The 23,539-nt window shown below is 42.1% G+C and overlaps 1 protein-coding gene across 3 annotated transcripts in view; it reads left to right on the top strand.

Moving 5' to 3' along the window:
- Positions 1-23,539, top strand: part of MIA3 (melanoma inhibitory activity family, member 3) — a 53,702-nt gene that overhangs the window by 11,467 nt on the left and 18,696 nt on the right. For 2 of the 3 annotated variants that reach the window (XM_012726822.1, XM_012726823.1), the window contains exons 2-6: positions 3,735-3,868; positions 7,746-7,832; positions 10,042-12,844; positions 14,200-14,361; positions 16,573-16,712. In XM_012726822.1, coding sequence (XP_012582276.1) covers positions 3,740-3,868; positions 7,746-7,832; positions 10,042-12,844; positions 14,200-14,361; positions 16,573-16,712 — 3,321 coding nt within the window. In that variant the 5' untranslated portion in view covers positions 3,735-3,739. Of the gene's footprint in view, positions 1-7; positions 141-3,734; positions 3,869-7,745; positions 7,833-10,041; positions 12,845-14,199; positions 14,362-16,572; positions 16,713-23,539 lie in introns of those variants that run through there. The other variant, XM_004685245.2, reaches the window with a different exon arrangement.

Consider the following 23,539-nt stretch of genomic DNA (forward strand, 5'->3'; position numbering starts at 1 on the left):
CCACAACATGGCTGCGACGCCGGGGCTGCTCCTCTGGCTGCTCCTGCTCGGGTTTTCCGGGCGGGTGCGGGGCCAGCAGGATCTGGGCCCCGGCCGACGCTTCGCAGAGCACAAACTCTGCGCGGACGACGAATGCAGCAGTGAGTGCCCCGGGGGCGGCGCGGGGGCGGGAGCTCGGCTGCCCAGCACGCCGGCCGGGGATCTGGCGGGGGGAGCGAGCGGCGGGCGGAGCGCGGGCGTGAGCGAGCCCCCGGACCCCGCTGCTTTCCCAGTGGCCCGGGCCGCGGCGCGGCGGACTGCATCTCCCACTTGTTGCCAGCGGTTTATTTCGCCTGGGCTGACGGATGGGGTCTAGGACTTGTTCCCGCTGCCCCCACGGGGCGGCTCCCGGCGGAGGCTCCCCGGTGCCAGGGAGGATGGAGTGCGCCCTCCGCGCTCCGGGTTCCTCACGCTGCCTCCGGCGCCTTCCTGCCCCCGCTTCGGGACTTCGCTGGGTGTTGGCTTTAGGCTGATGCGCTGAGGGGTACGCTGGCAGATTCCGGAGGCGGGTTGCTGGTGGGACTGGGGAAAGGCGCTCTGGCGCTTGGCCTGAGGTTCCTTTCGTGTTTGGGGTTCAACCTCCTTAGGACAGGGGTTGGAGTTTAGGTTTGGGGCGATGCCGGAGAACGGGGTCGCTGTGTATTGCAAGGTCTCCACCCCGGCTTGCTCTCATCCTGTCATTTCTGCAGGGGCTCCTTGCAGACTGCCAGTAGGAGACCGGGAAGGCCAAAAAAAAAAAAAAAAAAAAAAAAAAAAAAAATCCACTCTTCAAAGAGGCAAAGGATCTGCTTGGGCCACTTGGGAGCTGCAGCCTGTCAGTGTGCAGGAAGCAGAATTGTTCCCCAATCTCAGATTGGGAGTTGGAGGTGGGATGTGCGCAGTGGAGAGGACAGAGATTTCCCGACTCGATGAAGAGATTATTAAAGCAATAATAAATATGCCACGAGTTTTATAAGCTAAACCAGTTTTAGTCTTAGTCACTTGTTTTGTTGGACTCTCTTCCTATCTGCCTGCCTGCCTGCCGGACCAGGGTCATTCCTATGGCCTCCTGGCCGGTCTCAGATAACCTTGTCGTCTACTGAGAATTGCTTCAGAAACAGTTGTTCATAAATTCTAATCAATACCTGTACAAACATGTACAATCTGAAAAGGCCACAGACCTACATATTAGTGATCCAGTTCAATGTGATCCAAATCAATGCTATTAAATTTCATAATTTGAGGCGTTTGTATCGCTGCAGTACTGTTAAAAAAAGAGAGGTGATCTAGATTTTTGTTCAGCGATTCCTAGAGTAAGTCTAGGGCTGATGTAAACAGACACTGCAAAAAGTGGAACTGCTTCCACGATTTTTCCCCTTTATTTCTTTAGCAGATGCAGGTTATCAGCAAGCAGGGTGTTTGCCTTCTTGGCCTTTGAGCACTATCTAGCCTGGGGGGACATGACATCCGCAAGCTTCCCTAGCAGGAGAGGTGGTGTTGAAGGGCCCTGAGTTGTGAGAAATGGCATGTGTCCAACAGATGTTACCAAACACACAGGCTGCCAGAGCAGGGTCCAGGGTTGTGTTGTAGGTGTAAGTGTTTAGAAAGAGGTGTGTGTGTGTCCTTGTGAGCTTTCCAGGCAGGTGTTCTATAGTTTGTATTATGTTGTCATCTGATGGGTTGTTACAAATCTTCAAGGATCTCTTCTGAGGGAGGCAGGAAAAATATTGCCAATTCTAACTTTGAGAGACTCTCCAATCTTAAATTATCAGTCACCCTCCACTTGACCTCTCAAGTAGAAAAGTCTAAATTATTGACATATATTAAAATTACCAGATTTTATTTATTTTTTATTTTTTTTAATTAATTGATTTTCCAGCTGATTTTTTTTTAAAGATTTATTTATTTATGCATACAGAACTGGGGGACCGGCCAGAGGTGCAGGGGTGGTGAGAGGATTCACCAGAACAGAGTGGGGAGCAGAACAGGCCGATGGACAAAGTACACTGCTGAGGGGAGCAGCGGGCTGGTCAGGAGAGGTCTGCCACCCCATGTGGTCATCTTGGGGCAGGCAGGGATCAAACTCATGCCGAAGTGGCTTTAGCTTCTCAGTGCTGTGCTTTAACCCGCTGCGCCACCAGGGAGGGCCCAGATTTTATTTATTTTTTAAAAGATTTTTATTTATGTATACAAGAACAGGCTAAAGGTATGTGGGTGAGAGGATTCACTTGAGACTGAGTGGGAAGCAGAACAGGCAGATGTACTGAAATACACTGCTGAGGGCAGCAGCAGCAGGTCAAGAGAAGTCTGCTACGCCATGTCGGTCACCTCCCTGGCGGGGTATCTAACTCATGCTGCAGTGGCTGGGGAGAGCTTCATAGTGCTGTGCTTTAACCTGTTGTGCCACCAGGGAGGGCCCCAAATTGCCAGATTTTAGCTTCAAAAATCAACTAACCTCCTTCAGATCTATGTATGTTCCTCAGACAGGTATTTGAAGAGATGTTTTATTGAACTTCTATTGCCAGTCGGCTCTTAGAAAATGGTTTATTTCCATCTCACCCTACATTTTCTTTGCTACTTATTTGCATTTATCATCTATTTAATCATCAGAAACTGGCCAGCAACAAGAAATATACTCCTGTTTGTTCTTAGATTGAGTGCGACTTAAATTCTGCATTAAAAAAAAATATTTTTTTTGTGCATAAAGAACCGGGGTAGAGGCCAGAGGTGCAGGGGTGGTGAGAGGATTCACAGAGACAGAGTGGGGAGCAGATAGGCAGATTGATGAAGTACACTGTTGAAGGGAGCAGTGGGCAGGTTAGGAGAGGTCTGTGGTGCCATGTCGATCACCTCCCTGGCAGGTGGGGATTAAACTCATGGGAAGTGGCTTTAGCTTCTTAGTATTGTGCTTTAACCCATTGCACCACCAGGGAGGGCCAAATCCTGCATTTTAAGGCTGAGGGTAACTACTGAATGAGCCTCATAATTTTCCTTATCTCTGCTATACATGATGTCCACTTTAATTTTATGTATAGGAATACATAAATAGGGTATTTTGTCTTAAAAGCTTATTAATGTTGCTTATAGCCAACATTATTTTCAGAATAGGTTTTCTTGTAATAGAATTGGCTGCATAAAGAGGTGTTATATCCCATCCCTGCTAATTTATCCAGATATTGAAGGGAGAGCACCTTGGCTGGCAAGTGAAATTGGCAGTGTTTACTGCTGTGTGTTAGCAGTTACAGCCACTTAAAGATAAGGCCTTTTAGTGGTTAGTCTACTTTAATTGACCTCATGGGGATTCCTGGGTGCTTTTTCTCTGTACCCTATTATCTTTCCTTGCTTAAGCCTGTCAGCATCTGTACTTGAATTTACTCACTTGTAAAATGCAGCAAAGATGCAGTACTAGAAAATGTGCAAGGGGACCAAGTTTCACTTGAAGCCAGCTTTGTGTGGTGAGATATGTTGCTTTTTGATTCTTATCATAATCTTTAGAGAAAAACCAGAAGTTTCCCTCTTCCAGGTTCTGCTTGAGGAGTTGTTATGATTTTTATCAATAAAGCTGTAAAGAGTGTGGGTGCTTTGAGCACATGAATTTAACATGATTAATTAATTGCAGAGGGTGCTGGAGATACTTGATGGTTGTTTCCAGTATTTTTGTATTTACTAACAAAGTTGAATCCTGATGTCTGGTTATTTTTTCTCACTTTATATAGTGTTAATGTACCGGGGTGAGGCCTTAGAAGATTTTACAGGACCGGATTGCCGTTTTGTGAATTTTAAAAAAGGTGAACTTGTTTATGTCTATTATAAACTGGAGGGAAGATGGCCTGAAGTTTGGGCTGGAAGTGTAAGTAAAATTTTACATACTTTAATAATTTCCCACTTTTCCCTGGTTTTATTAGCACTGTAGATTTAAATAACCGTTTTTATATGGTCTTTGATGGTATTCACAAATCCTCTGTTCAAGAAGTGGGCTCTCTGTCCTCAACAGGCCCTGCATAGAGTAGACTCAGCGGCATGTTCCCCATGACATTGCTCCCAGCAAGTCATGTTCCAGACATTATCAGCCAGCCATGCTCCATACCTAGTAGAAGTTGATATAGTGAAAATTGGAAAGTTCTTTTCTTTTTATATTAATGCCCTTTAATTTGGAAACATCAGAAATTAGCTTTGCTTTACTTACGAAAAAGATTGAGTGGTGGAGCAAATTCATTGTAATGGTTCAGGAGTGTCCTGCATGAACTCAAAAAGAGGTTTATCCAAAACTGAGCGTAGATAAGAAGTAAGCCAGTTGCCAGTTTCAGCATTTAACAACTAGAGTTAATTTTGAATCATGTATTTCTTGGATTCTACCAGTAAGAAGACTTCAACTCTAGCGCCGACCCCCTACCCCCCACCCCCTCCACCCCTGCCAATCTATGCATTTCTGTGTCCCAGTTTTGAAATTTCCAAAAGGAGGAAACTGATTGGCCATTTTCTTCTTCTGGATCAATGATTGTGATCTAATATCAGACATGGCAAAACAGGGGCATGACCTCCTAGTTACTGGAAGTCTTTCCCAGTTGTTAATAAGGAACTCCTGGAGAATTTGGCCCTGTTACCTTCCTGACCTCAGCTCTTACAGTACTGCACTCTGACCTCAGTTTTCTTCAAAAAGACCAGCCACTGTGCCACAGGAATGTTCTACTTGCTCTACCTTTGCAAGGCCCATTCTTCTGTTAAATTACTACATAAATCATTGTTTTTTTCCTAGAGCTAATGTTGGTTTACTTCGTTGGTTTTGGGGGCCCCATCTTCAAGTGTTATAACCATAGTGACCCATCACCAAAGTAACCATAGTCCACCTCATGGTCCACTGTGTTCCCTCCTCTCCCTAGGTTTTCTCCCCACTTTGCCCTCCCTGTCTTCCTCCCTCTCTTCTCCCCGCGTAGATTCCTTTGTTCTATATTTAGCTTTCAAGACTTAGTTGTAATGTTTGACTTTATCTAACCCTTTGTTTGAAAATGGGAAAATTCTTAAGTTCTTTGCAAAGAAAGGAGTAGTTCATGGGCTAATGCTTAATCTCTTTCAACTGTGTGCAAGGTAGTGTTTCAGGCTTTCATAGTTAATGTTGATTTTATGTGTTGTTCTTTTTTTCTAATTATTAATATTTTTAAAAAATTGGCAGCGTGTGGGGAACAATCCCTGGGCCAGCCATAACCAGCTTTTCAGACACTTGCTCCTGCAGGCCTCCCCGGCAGTTTGGCTTCCAGCCACTTTTATAGGTGGAAATTCATGAATGCATTTGGTTTTGATGTTTGCAACAAGGAGACTCATTAGCAGTGGCCTGATTGAATGGCTTATGCTTATGAGTTATTGTCCCTTCCTTTCTAAAAAGTTTATTGAGTGGACTGTTCATTGACTTGAAGTAGTGAGTCTCTGGTGTCCTGAGAATTGTTCAAACTAAGAGCTTTGCCAAGCTGTAAGTTTAAAAATGGTCAATCTAAATAAAACAGCAAACAATAGAAAATAAGGCTTGAGAAACCTGCTTCCAGGAAAATAGACTGAGGAATCCAGAAAGATCACCACCCCTATATCTCAACAGAATCCCAGGTGAACCACTCTGTACTTGGAAGAATCAATTCTGTTTCTTTTATTGTTCTGTCAGTGAGATTTCTTGATAATCTTTACTCTTGGGAATTTTTGTCCTGTACCTGCCTCTTTCTAGAGTGGTTGAGTTTTAGCACTGAAGTAAGTGAACACCACTGGGGTTTTCTTACCTCCACACTTTTGCTCTTGACTGTATCCGCCTCTAAAAAGCTTATCTGTCTCCCTGGGTTCCATGTCCCAATGTCCCAGTCTCCTGCCCAGGACCTCACTGTCTGTGGCCCCTACTGCAGGGACTTTGGCTGTCATCTCATTGTTAGGTGGCGCTTTGTTTGCACTGCCCTATCCTCCCTCCCTTTCTTTACAGCTTTGTGGTCCAGGTGGTGTGCGCTGTCTCGGCTGCTGGGAGTGCCAAATCTTGATACTAGAGAGGCCCTCTCATCCCCATCTTCCAGGGAGAATATTTCCTTTCAGGGCGGTCTGGCTTCTTGACAAATTTCCTGATGTTTGCTTATGCAGATTTTGTTCCCTTGAAACAATATTCTGCTTCTTATTTCCTTTTCAAATCAAATCGAATGATATATGGAGCAAAATGACACATGAAGATGATTTCTAGCCCTGAAAGCTCAGATCCTGCAACATTTTTATAAGAAATAGGACCCTTCCTCCTCCTGTGTAAAAGTGGAATCCTTTAGCCTCTTTTTCTTTTTTTTTTAAAAAGATTTATTTATTTATTCATATAGAACTGGGGTACAGGCCAGAGATGCGGAGGGTGAGAGGATTCAGCAGAGACAGAGTGGGGAGCAGAACAGGCAGATCAATGAAGTACACTGCTGAGGGGAGCAGTGGGCTGGTCAGAAGAGATCTGCCACGCCATGTGGACTCCTCCAGGGCTGGCAGGAATGGAACTCATGCAGAAGTGGCTTAAGCTTCTTAGTGCAGTACTTTAACCCGCTGCGCCACCAGGGAGGACCAACCTCTGGTTTTAATGACAGAGATTACACAAAGAGAAATGTTTTCCCTGTCCCCATATACATCTGATTTCCTTTCCTTTTTTCCAGATTTTTCTCTTAATAAAATTTTCCTGAGAAGGAAGTGTATTTTCCCTCAGCCTCCCCTCTCATTTCATGAAGCTTATTCTTGAGGTGATTAAAAACTTTCATGTTCTTAAAAATGACTCTTCTCTTTTTTAGTTTTCATCTGCAGTCTTTTTGGTTTCCCAGAGTTTTTTGGTGATTTTAATTGCCCTGTCTTATCTAATCTCCTGGCAGTGTTCCACTACTACTACAGGCTTTCAGAGAGTTGCCAGATATAACAAGAGCCTTCATAATGAGGATATTTTAGGAGTTGGTGATAAGATAGTGTTTTTATTCTTTTTTGTGCACGATCTGCATGTCAGGCGCCTTCTTTAGTGATTGAGATCTCCCTTGAGACTGTAGCTAATTAAAGAGTGTATGCATCTCAAGAGGACACACTGTATATCCCTTAGGTGTTAGTGGTATAGACAAGTGGGATTATTTGATGTAGAGATTATTTACTTGATCTATGAATAGGTGAGTATGAATTTTATTTTCTCCCCAAATACTTGAATATCTGGTTTTTGAAAAAGCTAGTATAACTCATAATCGCTACCACTGTTAGCCCTTTGCTGTTGGGGGGGTCACACATTTCAGAAATTTTACATGCTTTTAGCTTTTTAATTTTATGACTGCTATTGATTGATTTAACAAAGATGTACAAGTCCTGGTTTATGAGCAGTGCTGTGAAATGTGCAGGTCAGTTCTTGCTGGAAGTTACTTGGGATTGGGTTTCTACCCAGCTTTTTATTTGCATAATTTCTAATCATATAAATTTGTCTTTTATGGAGCTTCTATCTGCTTCACAAATCTAGGTTCCCTGTGTTTGAATTAACCTGAATGTTGAAAGAAAACTTCACTGGTTTTGAAGATGTTTACTTTATTTCGTACTTAGTTTTTATGGGAATAATAATTTGTTGAATTGTAATAGCAGCGATTTCTCCCTTGTGGTTATAGCTTTCCATATCTGTGTATTTCTTCTCATGACTAAGAAGTCTCTAGTTTCATTTTTGTATAGAGGTTTGATTACAGTTTGTTACTTTTTCCCATTCTTTCATATAGGTGGGACCTACTTTTGGATATTTTCCAAAAGACTTAATCCAAGTTGTCTACAAATATACTAAAGAAGAGTTACAAGTTCCGGCAGATGTGAGTTGAGGACTTTTTTTTTTTTTTTCATTCTCAACTATAAATTTGTTTACAGATTCATGTTACATTCAGTGAAATAAGCCTTTTGAAAGGCTTTGGATTTGTTTTGGCCAGGAAAAAATAAAAGCAAGTTAATGTTTATGTATCAGATTTTAAGTTAGAATCAGGTCCTGGCCTTTACAAATTAAAAGGAAAGGAAACTTGAAAAGCATTTACAGGGATTTTGTATCATAACCTAACACTTACCTCTTACTTTGAAGTTGGTGTTCTTATGCTGGGCTATTATACCCTCTTATGCAAGCTTTTTCTTTGCTGCCTTATGAGAGAAAAATTAAGATTTCACTATCTTTGTCATTAATTATTAAATTTAAGAATAAATAATTCTTTGTATGAGCAAAAGGATCAGATGTCCCCATTTGAAAACAATTCTTTGGATTGTAGACCTCTCAGGTCTAATTAAACAGGATACTTTAATCAAAATCTAAATTATGTACTAAGTCAGAAATGCAAGGGTTTTCATTCATAAGCATGGGGATGATATTATGTAACAGATTTATAAAAGAGAACTTGAGAGTTTCGGGTGAGGTCCAGTCACAGATCACCAGAGTGATCCCATAAAGGTGCACTGATGGAAACTAGCTTTATGATGAAAAGGATTTTGTGTCCTAACTGATGATTTTCTGGAGTTTTAAAATTGATACTAACTGGTGGGCACTTTTATTCACAAATCTCTGGGCATTATTCACAGCTCTGGGAATTACCTCCCAGCATGCAGGCAGCTGGTCTGGGGCAATTCGTAGATGAATCTGGCAGAGTAGTGGATGAAGTGATAGGCATACCACTTTCCTTAAAATTGTGATAATCTTGAGAGTCACAAAATCAGCACTGTTGCAGTTTCATTAGTCTCATTGAAGACAAGTCCTAATGAAGTAACAGATGTTTGAGACATGCAGTCGTTGGTCTTTACCTTGCTGGTTTGGATTCTGCCTTCTCATTGGAACCTACATGCTTCTCTTTGTAGTTTATAAATGCATGTGATGGAAAGACAAGTCATCCAACCCTAATACACTCACTAAATCTCCTTAGGATATTGTAAAAGTTTAGTTTGGAGAAAAAAATCGCTGTTGTTTTTTAAACTTTTCTCTATTGTCCCTTTTATGTCAGTTTGCTGACAGTGAGGGAAAGGAAGAACATAGCTTTACACATATACCTGAAAGTAGATCTCAGTGATACCTACATCCCTGCTTTATAATGGAATATATTCTTTATTGAATTTTGTTTTCAAGTTGTATTTGTGATGACTAAATGAAATTTTCTCATGACATCGTTCTTTGTTCCTTTAATTATTCCCCTATCACATATACCTGTGTCTCAGTAATATACTTTGAAAGTTGATTTATTTTTCCCAACCCAAGGACATTAAGATTCAAAAGTCTCTGTTGACCTCGAACCTGATAGCAAGGTGATTCTGCTGGATCTAAATGTTAAGCTGAGAAGTATAGCTTAGATGGAACAATGACAGAGAGACCAGCTGGTTTTCAGGTTCTCTTGGGCAAGTTATTCCAAGGTGAATTCCTAGAAAATCAGGCACAGATGTTGGAAGTTGTGGGGGTCTAGTAAATGACACCTCTCTTTCTTCTATGTTCAGAACAAATTGAGAGACTCAGGAGCCAGAGAGATGGGGAACAAAATGTCACCATTATTTATTGATAAAGCTCTTTGGTGAACATGGAACAAGTGTGTAGAAAGAATGGGCTTTCTCACATAACAATCTATAATAAGGCCAACGCCCCCCACCACCCGCCCTCCCCAAGCTATGGCTAGAGTTAGCTAACTGTGCACATTTCCACAGTGAACTGACAGCATGGAGGGGGAGAAGAGTGATCCCTCCAGAAGGTCCCAAACAGAAAATGAGGGTGGGGCGGGGTGGACAGGGATGGTGCAGAGCAGACTCCTGGGCCACTTTCTTACGCTGGGAAAGAGAATGAAGGGAGGCCAGGAGTGTCACTAAGTAGGAATCCTTCCTCATGGATACAAGAAGCCAGGAGTAGTGGGTGGCTCTTCTCAACTGACTTTCCAAATATAGTCATTGCTTTAAGTTGGCACAAAAGCCTTTCTAGAATTTGAGGCTGCCTTTGCCACCAGCATGGGCAGTTTACTCTTGTGACACTTGGTTGATGACACACTATTGCTTTTCTTTGTATTACAGGAGACAGATTTTGTTTGCTTTGATGGAGGAAAAGATGATTTTGATAATTATAATATAGAAGAACTGTTAGGGTTTTTGGAATTGCCTGATAGTACAACTGGAGATTCTTGGAAAACTGTAAAAAAATCTCAGCATGTGGGAAAATCTCCTGAAGTATCTGAGGAAAGTGATCCTGAACTTGAAATAGAAGACTTCAACTCAGAGGAAAGCAAAAATCTACTCTTTGAAAATAATAAGGAACTGAAGGACAGACATGAGGGCCAAATGAAACAGCCCCACAGCAACAGTCAAGCCCATCATGCTCAAGGAGAGAGGTCCTTTGAAGAAATTTTGCATGATCAATTAAAAGTTTCAGAAAGTGAAAACAACAAAACCAGCAATAGTTCTCCAGTCTCAACTGAACAGGAGAAGATCGACGCTTACAAACTCCTGAAAAAAGAAATGACTCTGGACTTGAAAACCAAATTTGGTTCAACTGCAGATGCATTGGTCTCTGATGATGAGACAACCAGACTGGTTACTTCTTTAGAAGATGATTTTGATGAGGAATTGGAAGCAGATTATTACACAGTTGGGAAGGAAGAAGAGGAGAGTCAAGAAGACTTCGATGAACTACCATTGCTAACCTTTACACATTTAGAAGAAAGGGAAACTCCAGGGGAACGGGGAATGGAGATATACTCAATAGACAAAGAGCAGAATCCGAGTCAGGGGGATATGGTTAGGGAAACTCAGCTCTCTGGCATCAAAAATGACCCTAAACCTATTTTAACAACGTTGGAGGACACTATTATCTCTGGGACTACAGGGGGTGAAGACAAAACAGGTATGGATTCAGAGCATTCTGATACAGAGCAAAGGAAGGAAGGGGCATATGCATTAACCCCAGAGACCACATGGGGGAAACCATCATCAGCGAGTGATGACCTTGACCCCGAAAAGTCAGGAGATGCCCTTTTGGTTGTGGAAGTCTCTAAGACAGATAATAACAAAGAACCAGAAACAGACACAGAAATCCACACTGAAGGAAAGAAAGTGGAATCCAAGAGGAGCCTCGTGAAAGATGAGACAGAGGCTGAGATGAAAGAAGGTGCCACCATGCCCAGTTTTACTCAAAGAAACAACCAAAACTCTTGGGCAGCCCCTGGAAAGGGCAAAGAAACATTAAAGCCAGACTTTGATAACAAAGAAGGCGATCTGAAGATAGCAGTTGTTCAGATCTCAAAGGAAATGCTCAGGGAAGAAAAACCTGGAGAGCAGATTTCAGGAGGAGGCTCAGAGAGCAAATTGACACCTGAGGCCACAGGGAAGCAACTGAATGGAGAAAAGATGAACCAGGAACCTATGGATGCTGCACCTCATGGGGGAGATAGTCAGCATAATGCATCTCAAGACCTTGTGCAGGAAGTTGCTGTGGCAGGAAGTGGACCAAAGGCACACCCACTTTCAGAGGTGCATCCTGGTGAGGCATTTAAAGAAGAACGGCTTCTGCAAACCCAAAATCAACCCCGATTCTCCTCTCCAGATGAAATTGGTTTTCCAAGAGAGCTGGAAGAAGGGGTTCCCATTTGGGGAAGAAATCTTTCTAGGCATCAGGAACGAGACGTGGCTGCTACAAATGATTCACACATGGATGAGAAGACGAGTCTCTCGAAGGACGAGGGGTGGGAGGAGGCTTCTGATGGAGAGTCTTTTCTTCCTAGTCCAGGGTCTGGTACATGGGCTGGAGATGCTACAGGCCTTGCTGTAGGTGTAGGGGTGCCAGGACTCCCTCTTGAAGAACCAGGAGCAGAAGATGATGACCCCCCTGAAGAACTCTTGGAGGATGAAAATGCCATAAGTGCAAAGCAGGCCCAAGCAAAACCCCGTGGGGTGCAGGGCAGCATGTTAGCTGTCAACCTGCAAGTCCCGGACAGAGCTACTGTAGGCACTGTTAACACTGACCCAGACACTGAAGAAACCAAAGAAACTAGTGTGATTCTGGAAAGGGAAAGAAAAAGTGCAAATGGGGACAAGGATACAGAACTGGTAGGCAGGGGACTGGGTAGTATGGTGGCTAAAAAAGAAAGCCGTTCTGTGGGTGAAGAAGCCCAGAGCCCCCCTGAAGTCAGTGCCTCTCCTGATATGAAGAAAAATGGGACTCCAGAGCTAGGGGAACTGTTTAAGGATAAAGACTCTACTTATTTTCAAGAAGACAACCCCCAGGACCTCCCAAAGACTTCCAAGCTCCCTCAGAAGCCTGGGCCAGAAGACCTTTCAAAGGAGGACCAGACAGTCTCAGAGGAGAAGTTGATGGGCACAGAAAGCCAGGGGTCTGCTACTGAGGAGCATGAGGAGGACCTGTCCCACTGGACCCCACATACAGAGGCAAAGCCAGAGCGTAGTGATGGCATGAAAGGCTTGCCCATAATAGGCAGTTTCTTTAAAGACCAACAGTCTTTGCAAAGGTTCCAAAAGTACTTTGATGTCCATGAGCTAGAAGCCATGCTTCAAGAAATGTCAGTAAAGCTGAAGGCAGCACAACAGGATAGCTTGCCTTATAATGTGGACAAAGTCCTAGAAAAGGTCTTTCGGGCTTCTGAGTCACACATCCTGAACGTAGCAGAGAAAATGCTTGATGCCCGTGTCACAGAAAATGGAGACGTAGGAGTGAAGGAAAATACCATCTTTGAAGAGGCAGCTGTGCTAGATGATATTCAGGATCTGATCTACTTTGTCAGGTACAAACAATCCACAGTGGAGGAGACGGTGCCACTGGCAACACCACAGGCTCCAGACGATAACTGGGGTGCACCCCTGGAAGGTAAAGTGCCTGCCTGTGGCTATGCAGTGGGCTTGAAAGATAAGTGTGTATGTGTGCCTCAACTTTATTTGTATAGCTCTGTCCACAGTTGACATTCTCCCTGTCATCCTTTTAGGCTAGAGTATGGGTAAGGAATTCTTGCCCTGTTTTCCCTTAGGGCTGTTGAGCCCGGTAGCATTGTCAAAGAAACTTTTTATAAAAAGAGAAAGATATAAAAAGAAAAAGATATACACCAGACAATGATGCACAAAACAGGCCTGCTAGGGTACACGTTTCATGGAAAAGTGTGTAAGTGCCTATTGCACATTGTGCGTGTGTCATCCATCCACCTTATCCATCATCCATTCATCCATCTTAACAGTCATCATCCATTTTTTGTATCATCCATCCATCCATCCATCCATCCCTCTATCCCTCCCTCCATCCCAGTTTTTCTCTCTCTTTTTGAGCACAACTCTTTATCATAAAATAACTGCTGCCCTACCAAGGACTGATCCACATAATTTTTAAATCAATCCTTGCTCTAGTCCCTTCAATTCCCCAACTTTCATCTTTTGGGGATGCACGTTCTTTATTACCATTTTGGAACAGTTGAAATTCCACTCCTCTCTTGGCTTCTTGAATTCAGATTTTTCAAGGATGGAACCAGGATTCAGAGGATTCTGACTGTGTTTTTGAAGCCATTAGGATAAATGTCTTGTCAGAGTGCCATTTTTTGGTGAGAATTTGGAGAGTGGAATATTTTGCATTAAGGCAGATATATTTTGGATTTAGGATGCAAAATCCAAATGAACTTTCAAGGTGAACTATCAGCTTCAAAGAAATTTATCTTTGGTGTGGGCTAGACTGGGCTGTGCCCTGAGCCCCTTAGGCATGAACCAGATTCACTTTCTTACTCTCAGTGTGACGTGTGACATAACTGAGAATATTCTCAGCAAGCAGCTGTGTGTCATTTTCTCATCTGCACTAGCTTTGTGAGACAAGCGTGCCAGTAGCAAAGTTCTGGTTCTTTCTGTAAGAAGTAGATGTTTTCTATATCTGCTCTTGACTGGAAAACTATCTTTCATACAATTTACAAAAGATGTGTGTGGCTATGGGCAGGTTTGCCAAGGGAAGTTAGGTGATTGAAACCCCTGTGTAAAGGTACTTATTTATGAAGTACTTTGGAATAATGGTTGTCCATTTTATTATATAGATTAGCCATTCTGGTGGGAAATGAAAGCAGCTGCAGTTCTTATCATCCTGCCCAGTGCTGCTGCACGGATGCCTGCAAAGGGTCTGCAGCGGACACAGAAGGGTGCTGCCCTTTGGGAGGCCTGAATGGGAGGGTCATCAAGCACTCTTCTTCCCTGTAGAGCTCCAAGCACCACTTGAAGATACCATCCCACATGATAAAACAGAAGAGCTTAACATACAGACTCCCGGGGACCCCAGCCGTAGGGATCAGCCAGTGACCAGTGACACCGGGACCTCAGAAATGTCACAGAAGCCAAATACTGAGACTGATGTAGACTCAGGTAAGGCTTGCTAATTTTTCTTTGCGGAGTAGAAGCATATCATGAAATGCTGATAGGGAAGGAAATAAAGAATAACACGGGTATGAAAGAGCTTAAAGTGAGAACCGAGAGAACAGAGAAAGCAGTAGCTGAGGCAGGTGAAGATGATACGAGGAAAGAGGCCAGAAATTGAAACTAGCCTTCAAACCACTGTTATGCTATCATTAGCTTGTGTAAAGAATCTCAGTCTAAAATACTATTCTTAAAAAACCTTCTGTTCTAAAACAGTAGTTTTCAGCCAGCCCCACTACATCAGCAACTCGGGGGTGGAGATCAGCAATCTGTTTTACAAGCCTTGGAAAATTCTGATTTGTTGAACTTAGTAGAGAGCCATTGCTATGAAATTTACAGTATTTTTCTTCTCCAACCTCCACCTCTGCTTCCCCAGTAGAAAAGGTTGTTCTTAATTTACCATCCGGACTCCGTAAAACCTTTTTTCAAACTAAAAATGGGATATTTATATCCAGATATCTTTTTGCCATGAAATCATAGAAAAGATGCTGAACACTTACTATGGAATGGTTTAGGTGGTGTGGACCCATACGTGTGAGTGGCGCTTGACCCCAGGATTTAATAACCATCCGAGAGGAGGAGTGACGGGCAATTCATTTTATTTGAATTGAGAAAGTACTTCTAAGAAGAAGAAACACCCATGACGGTTTTTCTGGTGTTCGTGTAGCCTACCCATTTTGCTAGTCAGTGAACAGCGACTGTTGTGTCTGTACAACTTGAACACCAGGATGTCATCATTGTTTTTCTATTTCAGGGGTTGGTCTGTAAGCACAGGTCCAGCAAAACCTCTGATGCCACCCCTGGCAGAGAGGAAATAACCTATCAGAAGCCTCTGTGTCAAGGATGTTGAATTCACACGTACTGTTCTCCACTTCTTCTTCTTTTTAACATATCAGACCTTTATTTATTTATTTTTAAAGATTTATTTATTCATATAGAACTGGGGTACAAGCCAGAGGTGCAGGGGTGGCGAGAGGATTCACCAGAGACAAAGTGGGGAGTAGAACAGGCAGATTGACACTGCTAAGGGGAGCAGCAAGGAGGTCAGGAGAGGTCTGCTGAGCCATGTGGTTCACCTCCGGGGCCGGGGGTCGAACTCACTGAAGTGGCTGTGGCTAGCTTGCAGTGCTGCGTCCTAACCCTTTGTGCCACCAGAGAGGGCCTGTTCTCCACTTATAACCTCAAAAAGTACCTGCTCATTGAAAATGAGCCACATACCATTAAGCCTTATTATTCTCAAAAACTTTCAGGACCGGGAAAAAATTCTTGCAGAATTGAAACAGAGTTAAAACAGAATTTTCTGCTCTGCTCCTTAATTTCAACCCCAAAGTGATATTAGCAGCCTGTGCAGGGTTATTGTCCCAAAGGTCTCTCCCTACCCCCAAGCTGAGTGCTGACTCCAAGGGGAACACTGCACCAGAGGTCAGGTTCAGAGGGCAGTGTGAAGGGGATCCCAGGTTGGAGAACAGGGCTGCTCACATGTGCTTGCTGGCCTTCCGGCTGTTTGTATAAGATACCCAGACCCCAAGCCCATACTGAAATCTCCTTCCTACCATCTGTTCAAGCAGGAATCCTTCCTGGCATCACTGGAATCCTACCTCTCGCACATGTGCCAGGTCAGACTGACGCCCTGTAAGCAACTCCCTGCAAGCAATTCCCTGCAATCTCCCTTGGCATTGAGCACATTCTCTGTTGTATAGTTCCGTCCATTCAGCTCCAAATCCTGGTACCTGCCAGGTGCCAGCTCTGCATAATAAAACTGGGTGCATCCCACTGACAAGTCTGCAAACTGATTATTTTATACTCATTCTTGCCTGCAGTGTCTTAAAACTGTGCTTCACCAGCACAAAATAAATTCTGAGCAAATAGGATGTTGTCTATATGGAGAAGTACAAAATTGCATTTTGTTCACTTCCCATGAGTAAATATTGTTGAGATAGCAGTGGATTGCCTGCAGTGAGATGGGAGGCACCAGGAAGGGTAGAGTAGGTTGGCTGTAAATGAGGTCTTTAGTGGGGACTTGGAATTTCTTTCTCTATATGAATGTCTTTAAGAGGACTACATATTCGGTATGGTGACTGGCCTTCCGTAAACAATGAAAATGAAGAGAAGTAATTCTTACTGTAAGGATAAAATATTTGTTTCCCCCCTCAATTTTAGGGATAATCAGAACAGAGGTCACACCTGTTGTTGGTACAGAAGCGCAGCCAGAAGCGGTTGCTGAGGAGCCGGCCAGTGGTACACTTTTGGAAAATGCAGCCCTCTTATTATCTTCACTCATATTTTATTTAACCAAGATGGTAAGTTTGATCAGTACAGTGTCTTCAGATAGACTGTTGATGATCCAGTTTTCAAGTTGACTGAGCATGAAGAACTTAGTGTCTTGGTGAAAAGGACTCTGGGAAACAGGCCCCCAGGCTTGACTGTGATGGGGTAGTCAGTTCCATTCAGCACTTAGCAGAGGGTTTGCTGCCTGTCACCTGGCACAGACATGTGGTTCTTCTCAAGGACCTTTCAGGCTAGCAGGGAGATAGAGCTGTTCACCAGGAACAAAAGATTGTGGGCAGGAAGAGGATTAACCATAGTGGTGCAGGATGTCCAGTGAGTTGGCTGAAGTGGGAGGGTTTGAGAAGGTGAGAAGTGAGTGGCACTTGTTCTGGATCAGAGTTGAAGGACAAAGGAGAGTTTGCTGTTTATTTTGTTGCCAAATACAGGTGCTGGGAGGCGGGGGTGAGAGTGGGGTGTGGCCAGATAGGTAACCTGGCCAGAATGCTGTAGGCATGAAGAGAAAGACCTTTGGGAGCCAAGAAAGCTTTAGTTTTGTGATTGCACTTGAGTGTTAGAGGGTCCTCTTTTGGAGGGGAGGCAAGCTAAGCTTAAGGGCGTTGTGTATCAGTTGTATATCATCCTAAGTGGTGTTACTGTTAGGGATGAGGACCCTTGAAAGTTTTAAGCAAGAAAAGGAGTAGGAGCAGATTTGTGTCTTAGAAAGTCACTTGCTGCAGTCTGCCTTCTTCCAAAAAAGAAGTCAGGAGACATTTACTTTGCTCTCCTTAGGAGTTAGCTCCCCCTTGTGGTCTTTGTTGTAATTGCATTTTTTTCTTGGAGATTAGCTTTCAAAGAAGGCAAAGTTGCCCTTTAAGGCCTTATCCGGTATTCCTTCCATAAAAATGTACTTTTCCTCTGGGTTCCATTATTTAAAGACATGTGTAAGAAAGAGGGTTTTTGTTTGTTTGTTTGGTTCTGTGAAAAGCTTGGGTTTTGAAAAGCAAGGATGATCCCATTTCAAATTTCAGATTCGTCATTTAGAAGCTTGAGCAGTTACTGAACTAAGGACCTCAGCTTCCTCATCTTTAAAATGCAGGTAATTCTGACTCCAGTTGTTGTCCAGAGTAGATGAGTTGCTAGCGTGAAGCATAGTATATGCCCAGCATTCTGTGGGATCTCATCCTCTTCCTCCTCGTTTGGATGGACAGTTAGACATCAACTACCTGGGGAAATTGGGAGAAAACTGTTGACCAGTTTTCTCCATGGTCAGGTGGCCCGTGGCTGCTCTCCAGCTGAGAATGAATGTTGTAGTTATTATAATGAACCTTTCAGTGAAAAAGCTAGTGTCAGTTCTGAATTTGATTATTTAAATGAATCATCATCCCTTAAAAATTCTTAACAGCTACTAGATATAAGAGGAATCCTTTATTCACTTTATTTATAAAGATATGCAGAGCCTTTTTTAGGCCTGGACTGAGGAAAGTAGGATGTGGCCTCTGGATGATGGGATGAACACATCTAAGTAAAGAGGAAAGGGTGCAGTGCTGCACAGTAACACTGATTGGAAGCATTCTGATGGCCCATGTGAACAGCATTATGCTAGGAATAAAGGATTCTAAGTGGGAAAAGGTGTAATTCTGGCTTCTGAAAGGCTAAAGAAAAGGGTACATCAAAAATAGGTAAAAAATGGGAATGTGTATGGAATAGTTTTTGGGTTATGTCAAATACTTATTTGACCATTTGGTAGTCCAGGGAGTCATGGGGTGTTGCTTTAAAAATCTCTTTTCTGTTTAAATGCTAAGTTCTAAGAGTTCATCTGTTTCAGATACAACTCAATACATACCTTGCAAATAATTTCTTTCAATCTATGGCTTGCCCTTATTAATGTTGCCTTTTGAAGAGGAAGTCTTAAGTATTGATGAACACCATTTTATTAATTTTGATTTTTACGGTTAGTACTTTTTGTTTCTTGCCTAAGGAATAATTCTCATTTTTATGGTTAGTACTTTTTGTTTCTTGCCTAAGGAATTTTCTCATGTTTTCCAAAAGTTTTATAGTTATGGTTTGCATGTTTAGGTTTGTGTTGGAGTTTAGTTAATTTAGTTAATAGTTGTGAAAGGTGTGAGAGTAAAGCCGAGTTGCATGTTTTTCCTCCATTTAAACATGGTTGTTTCTTCCCAGTTGAGGTGAGCTTTAGTTTACAGTCTGTTGATCATTGTGCCCTTCTTTCTGTACTCTTATTTTGTTTTCTTTGTTTCTGCTCTATGACAATTCCATACTTTTTTTGATTACCACAGCTTTATAGTAGGTTTTGCATTAGTAGGGTATTTTTTTTTTTTTTCAGAACTGTTTTGGTCACTGAGTTTCTTTGCATTTCCATATAAATTTTAGAATCAACTTACAAATTTCTATTTAAAAAGCTTGCTGAGATTTGTTTTGTTGTTACATATATATTTCCATATGTATGCTAATTGATTCTTTTATGTTACCAATTCTTGATGTGTTTGTGTCTAGACTAGTTTGCTGGTTTATTGGATATACATTTTCTTACTGCTGTTTTACATGTCTAAGGGTTTTTTAAAATTATTAGATACAAGTCACTGTGATTGTTACATTGTTGAGTGTGGGTTCTTCATGATTTCTTTTCTAGTGTTGGTTTGTTTTGTTGAGGCGGCTGGGTTATTTGTGGATCAGTTTTATTTTTAGAATGTTAGAGAGGTGTATATGGTAGTTTACTCCAGAGCTGAGTAACCCTGCTGCTAAGGTGGGATTTTTCTGGACTCCTCTGAAGGTCTTTTGCTTTTAGCACAGTTACTTCACCCCGACCAGCTGGAAGACAAATGTCCCCCAACAACCTTTCCCCTCAACCTTTTCTGGTGGTGGTTAAGCTTCTTGGTTCTTTTCCTGTAGTTGTTTCTTGCCTATCCTCAAGGAGTCTGACTGTATACAGGTGCTGCTCCAGTGCGCCCTAAGAGGGAAAGAGAGGGCAGGTTTGTGGGCCTTTTGTAGTCTCTCCACCTTGGTGCTCCCTTTCCTTGCACACTTCTACCTGGGGTAGAAAGCTGGCCGATCACAGGGCATAGCTAACTGATTTCCCTTCTCTTCGGAGTCCCAGTTGTGTGCTGCCTACCTTTTATTTATCTGGTTGGAAAAACTTTTTTTCATATCTCTTACCCAGTTTTCTAGCTATCTTCAGTGGGAGAGTAAGTATCACACTACTCACTCTGTCTCCTTTTGTTTGTGGTTGTCACAGTGGATTCGCTGTTTGGGCTCACTGGCCTTTAGGGTTGGAGTGTCCTAACTGCATACCTGGCATAGATGGGTGTGACTGTCTGGTCTTCTACATTTCCTGGTTATCAGTAGTCAGATTCAGGTCCAATTTTTTCTTTCCGGCAAGAATAGCCAATAGGAGATAATGTGTACTTCTGTCAGGAGACATGTTAAGTGTGGTGTACCCCTCTTTTTGATGTTACTATTACTGGTGACACTGAATAGCCTTGTTAAATATATTACAGTATACAAAATGGTGCTAGTGTTCTGTCTTCACCTAAAGGCTGCAATATTTCTGGGGACATGTCTAATCATCAGTTCTTTTAACTGAGATTTGGTTTGTTTAATTAAGACAATAAATATTTGATTCTATGTTTCAAAATAATGAGTTGTCTTCCTTGCATTATCCAAAAAGCCTAAATCACTGTTATTTTTTTAGTTTGCTCTAACTTGTTTCTAAAAACCATGTATGTCATGGATTTAAAAATAGTTGTTGTGTTTCAGTCCACCACAGTTGTCATTCTTACTATTCTCACTTTATCCCACGATTACTGGGAGCCTCTCCAGCTTGACTCATGGGCCCCATTGGTGTCCCTTAGTGGTCCTTGAAATCCTGTTTGCTTTTTAGAGTGACTGTATCATACTTGCTCCCCAGATCTTGAAGTAGCAAGTTCTCTAAGGAGCCTTGCATGGGGAAATAGTATTTAGAGACTGCCTTCTGGGTACTAAGATTGCTGATCAATAGTCAACATAATCTCAAAGTCCCAAAAGATTTTCTTGTGTAAGATAACAGCTGACTCTACAATTCTTATAGCAATCCAAAGAATCTACACTAGTGCAAACACAATGGGATTTTTAAGACTTATGATAAAGCTACAGTAATTAGGACAGCATAGAATCAATGGAAAGGTAGAGCACATTGGAACAGAATAGGCAATCCAGAAATAGACCTATGCAGATACGGCAGTGTGAAAAAGAGGAGAAAACCATTAAGTGGAACAAGCAAGTCTTTCCAAGGAATGGTTGTGGGACTATTGGAAGTACCCATGGGTCAAAATTGATCCATTTCAAAATACCATCAAGAACGAAAAGTTACAGAATAGGAGGAACAGTCACTGCATATGTCTGATAAAGAACTCAATTGAGATTATATAAGGAACTCTCAAGACTCATAAATAAGAAAAGACATATCCCAGTAAAATGATACTCCATCAAGGATGAGAGGATTACAGCTAAGCTTTTTGAGACATGCACAATATTCTTACTTATCAGGGAAATTCATAGTTAAGTCACCATAAGGTGTTATTACACACTGAATTAGAATGACTAAAATTGAAAAGACTGACTATACCTAATGTAGGGGGAGAAGTAGAGGAACTGGGAGTATCATACACTGCTGGTGGGGATGTAAATGATACAACCACTTTTGAAACAGTTTGACAGTTTCTTAAAGAGCTAGATGTGTACCTGTAAAATGATCCATCCTAGGCTAAGCCTTTACTCAAGAAAATGAATTTTATATCTATAGAAGAACATGTATATCAGTGCTTCTAACAGCTCCATTTATAACAGCCCAACATTGGAAATAATCCAGATGCCGTCAATGGGTGAATAAATTATGGGGTAGCTTTGCAATGAACAGGAAATAGAAAAAGAATGAATTATTGATAGACAGCAACACAGAGGGTATGAAGTTATGCTGAGTGAGAGACTCCAGAGAAAATAGAAAATATTCATGTACATAAATCTCTAGGAAATGCAAAAAAGTATTATGATACAAATCCTGCATGGTAGGGAGTGAGGGGTGCAAAAAAGCAGGAGGTAGGATTACCAAAGGGATGAAACTTTTGAAGGTGCAGGATTTATTCACTGTCTTGAGCGGGAAGATGGCTTCACAGGTATGCATGTTAAAGCTTATAAGTTGTACACTTTAATTATGTATAGTTATTGCCTGTCAGTTTTACCTCACAGCTGTAAAAATAATAACATTCATCTCATATTACTTTCTTAGATAAAAGGTAGTAGCCTATACTTTCATTCACATTTTAAAGACATTCTGGAAACCACACCCTGCAATACATTGAGTTACTTGATTTTTTTCCCCCCAGCTTCATAGTGGAATATACTTTGATGTATTTGGCAAATCATCTGTCAGTGGACATTTTAGTTATTTCATCTCTTGTTGTAAACAAATAATGCTGAATTAACATAGTTCTGCCCATAGATCTTTTCAGTACTTGGTTTGTTGTATCCTCAGTATGCTTGAGTAGATATTTAGAAGTGGGATTGTGACATTGGCAGGTAAAATATACAGGTAATTTTGGGAAATATTCCCAAATTCCCATTCAAGGGTGTTGTATCATTCACCAACAGCTTGTTGTCAGATGTTGGTTATCACAGTTCAGGTTCATATTGTGTCTTACTATGTATGAGACAGTATGATTCAATGTCAGCTATTTCCATTTCTTTTTCTGCAAATTGTATATTCCTTTTTGGTCCATTTTTTCCTACAGGTTTGCTAGTGGTTTTTCCTTTATGTTTATTTGTAAAGTTCTTAAAATTTTAGAAATGTTCATCTTATATCTATTACATTGTTACAAATATTATTTCTACAGTTATCTTTGTCCAAAATTTATTTTGTATTTTCTTGTGGGCTGGACAAATTTTTTAATTAACCAAGTTTAAAAATTTGTTTTTTAAACAATTGGATTTTGAGGTCTAATTAGGAAGATTTTGCCCACTCACCACTAAGAAATTCACCCATATTTTTTTCTATTACTTCCTACTTTGAGATTCTGGCAGGTCTCTGAATCACTTGGAATTTATCCTTATGAATCTAGGTATGCCAACTCCACTTATTAAACAGCCACTCCCCCCACCAGCTTTTTTTTTTTTTATTGTATCCCAAATTTCTAAAGCAGTTGGGTCCATTTCTAGGTTTCTATGCTTTTTCAGGGCGTGTCTGTATTCTTGGGCCAGTACAGTGCACAGCCAGCCTTTACCTCTTCTTCCACCCCTGGGTACTCTTTCTGGTCAGGAATTCCTGGCTCCTTGCTTGGTTGTTTTTCCAAAAGACCCTTGTGATCACCTAGAAGACATCCTTTTAAAGATCTGCAAACATTTTACCCGCCAGGTGAAACATGCTCTGTGTCCTTGAGTTTAAGAGAGATTTGGAGACCCTTCCTTACTCCTCTTGGCCCACAACCTTAACACATGGCTCCACAGGCACGAAGCAGTGACAGGCAGGACTCCCAGAGTAAAACTTTCTGAAGGGGAAGCAGCGAGAATGAGAGGCAGGGTGAGCTCTTTAAGGTCTGCATGGAATAATGCCCTTAGGGGTCTGGAGGGGCGAAAATTGCCAGGGTGGGGTAGTCCCGAAGGGCAGCGGTTCCTGTCACTCCTGGCATGGACAACCAGCTCACCGGTCTCCTTCGGGTGCCCAGGACCCCGGTCTGGGAAATGTGAGGGGTCTTGTGGCCCTATCCACTTTACTCCTCCTTCTGGTCCTTCTCGAAGTCCCCAGGATCTTAGATCTCACGCCACCCCCCAGTTCCCACAGCATTCAGCTTGGGTCGCATCCCTCTCCCCC

This window comes from Condylura cristata, unplaced genomic scaffold (genome assembly GCF_000260355.1).
Source record: "Condylura cristata isolate star-nosed mole 26May11 unplaced genomic scaffold, ConCri1.0 scaffold00018, whole genome shotgun sequence".
NCBI classification, from domain to species: Eukaryota; Metazoa; Chordata; class Mammalia; order Eulipotyphla; family Talpidae; genus Condylura; species Condylura cristata.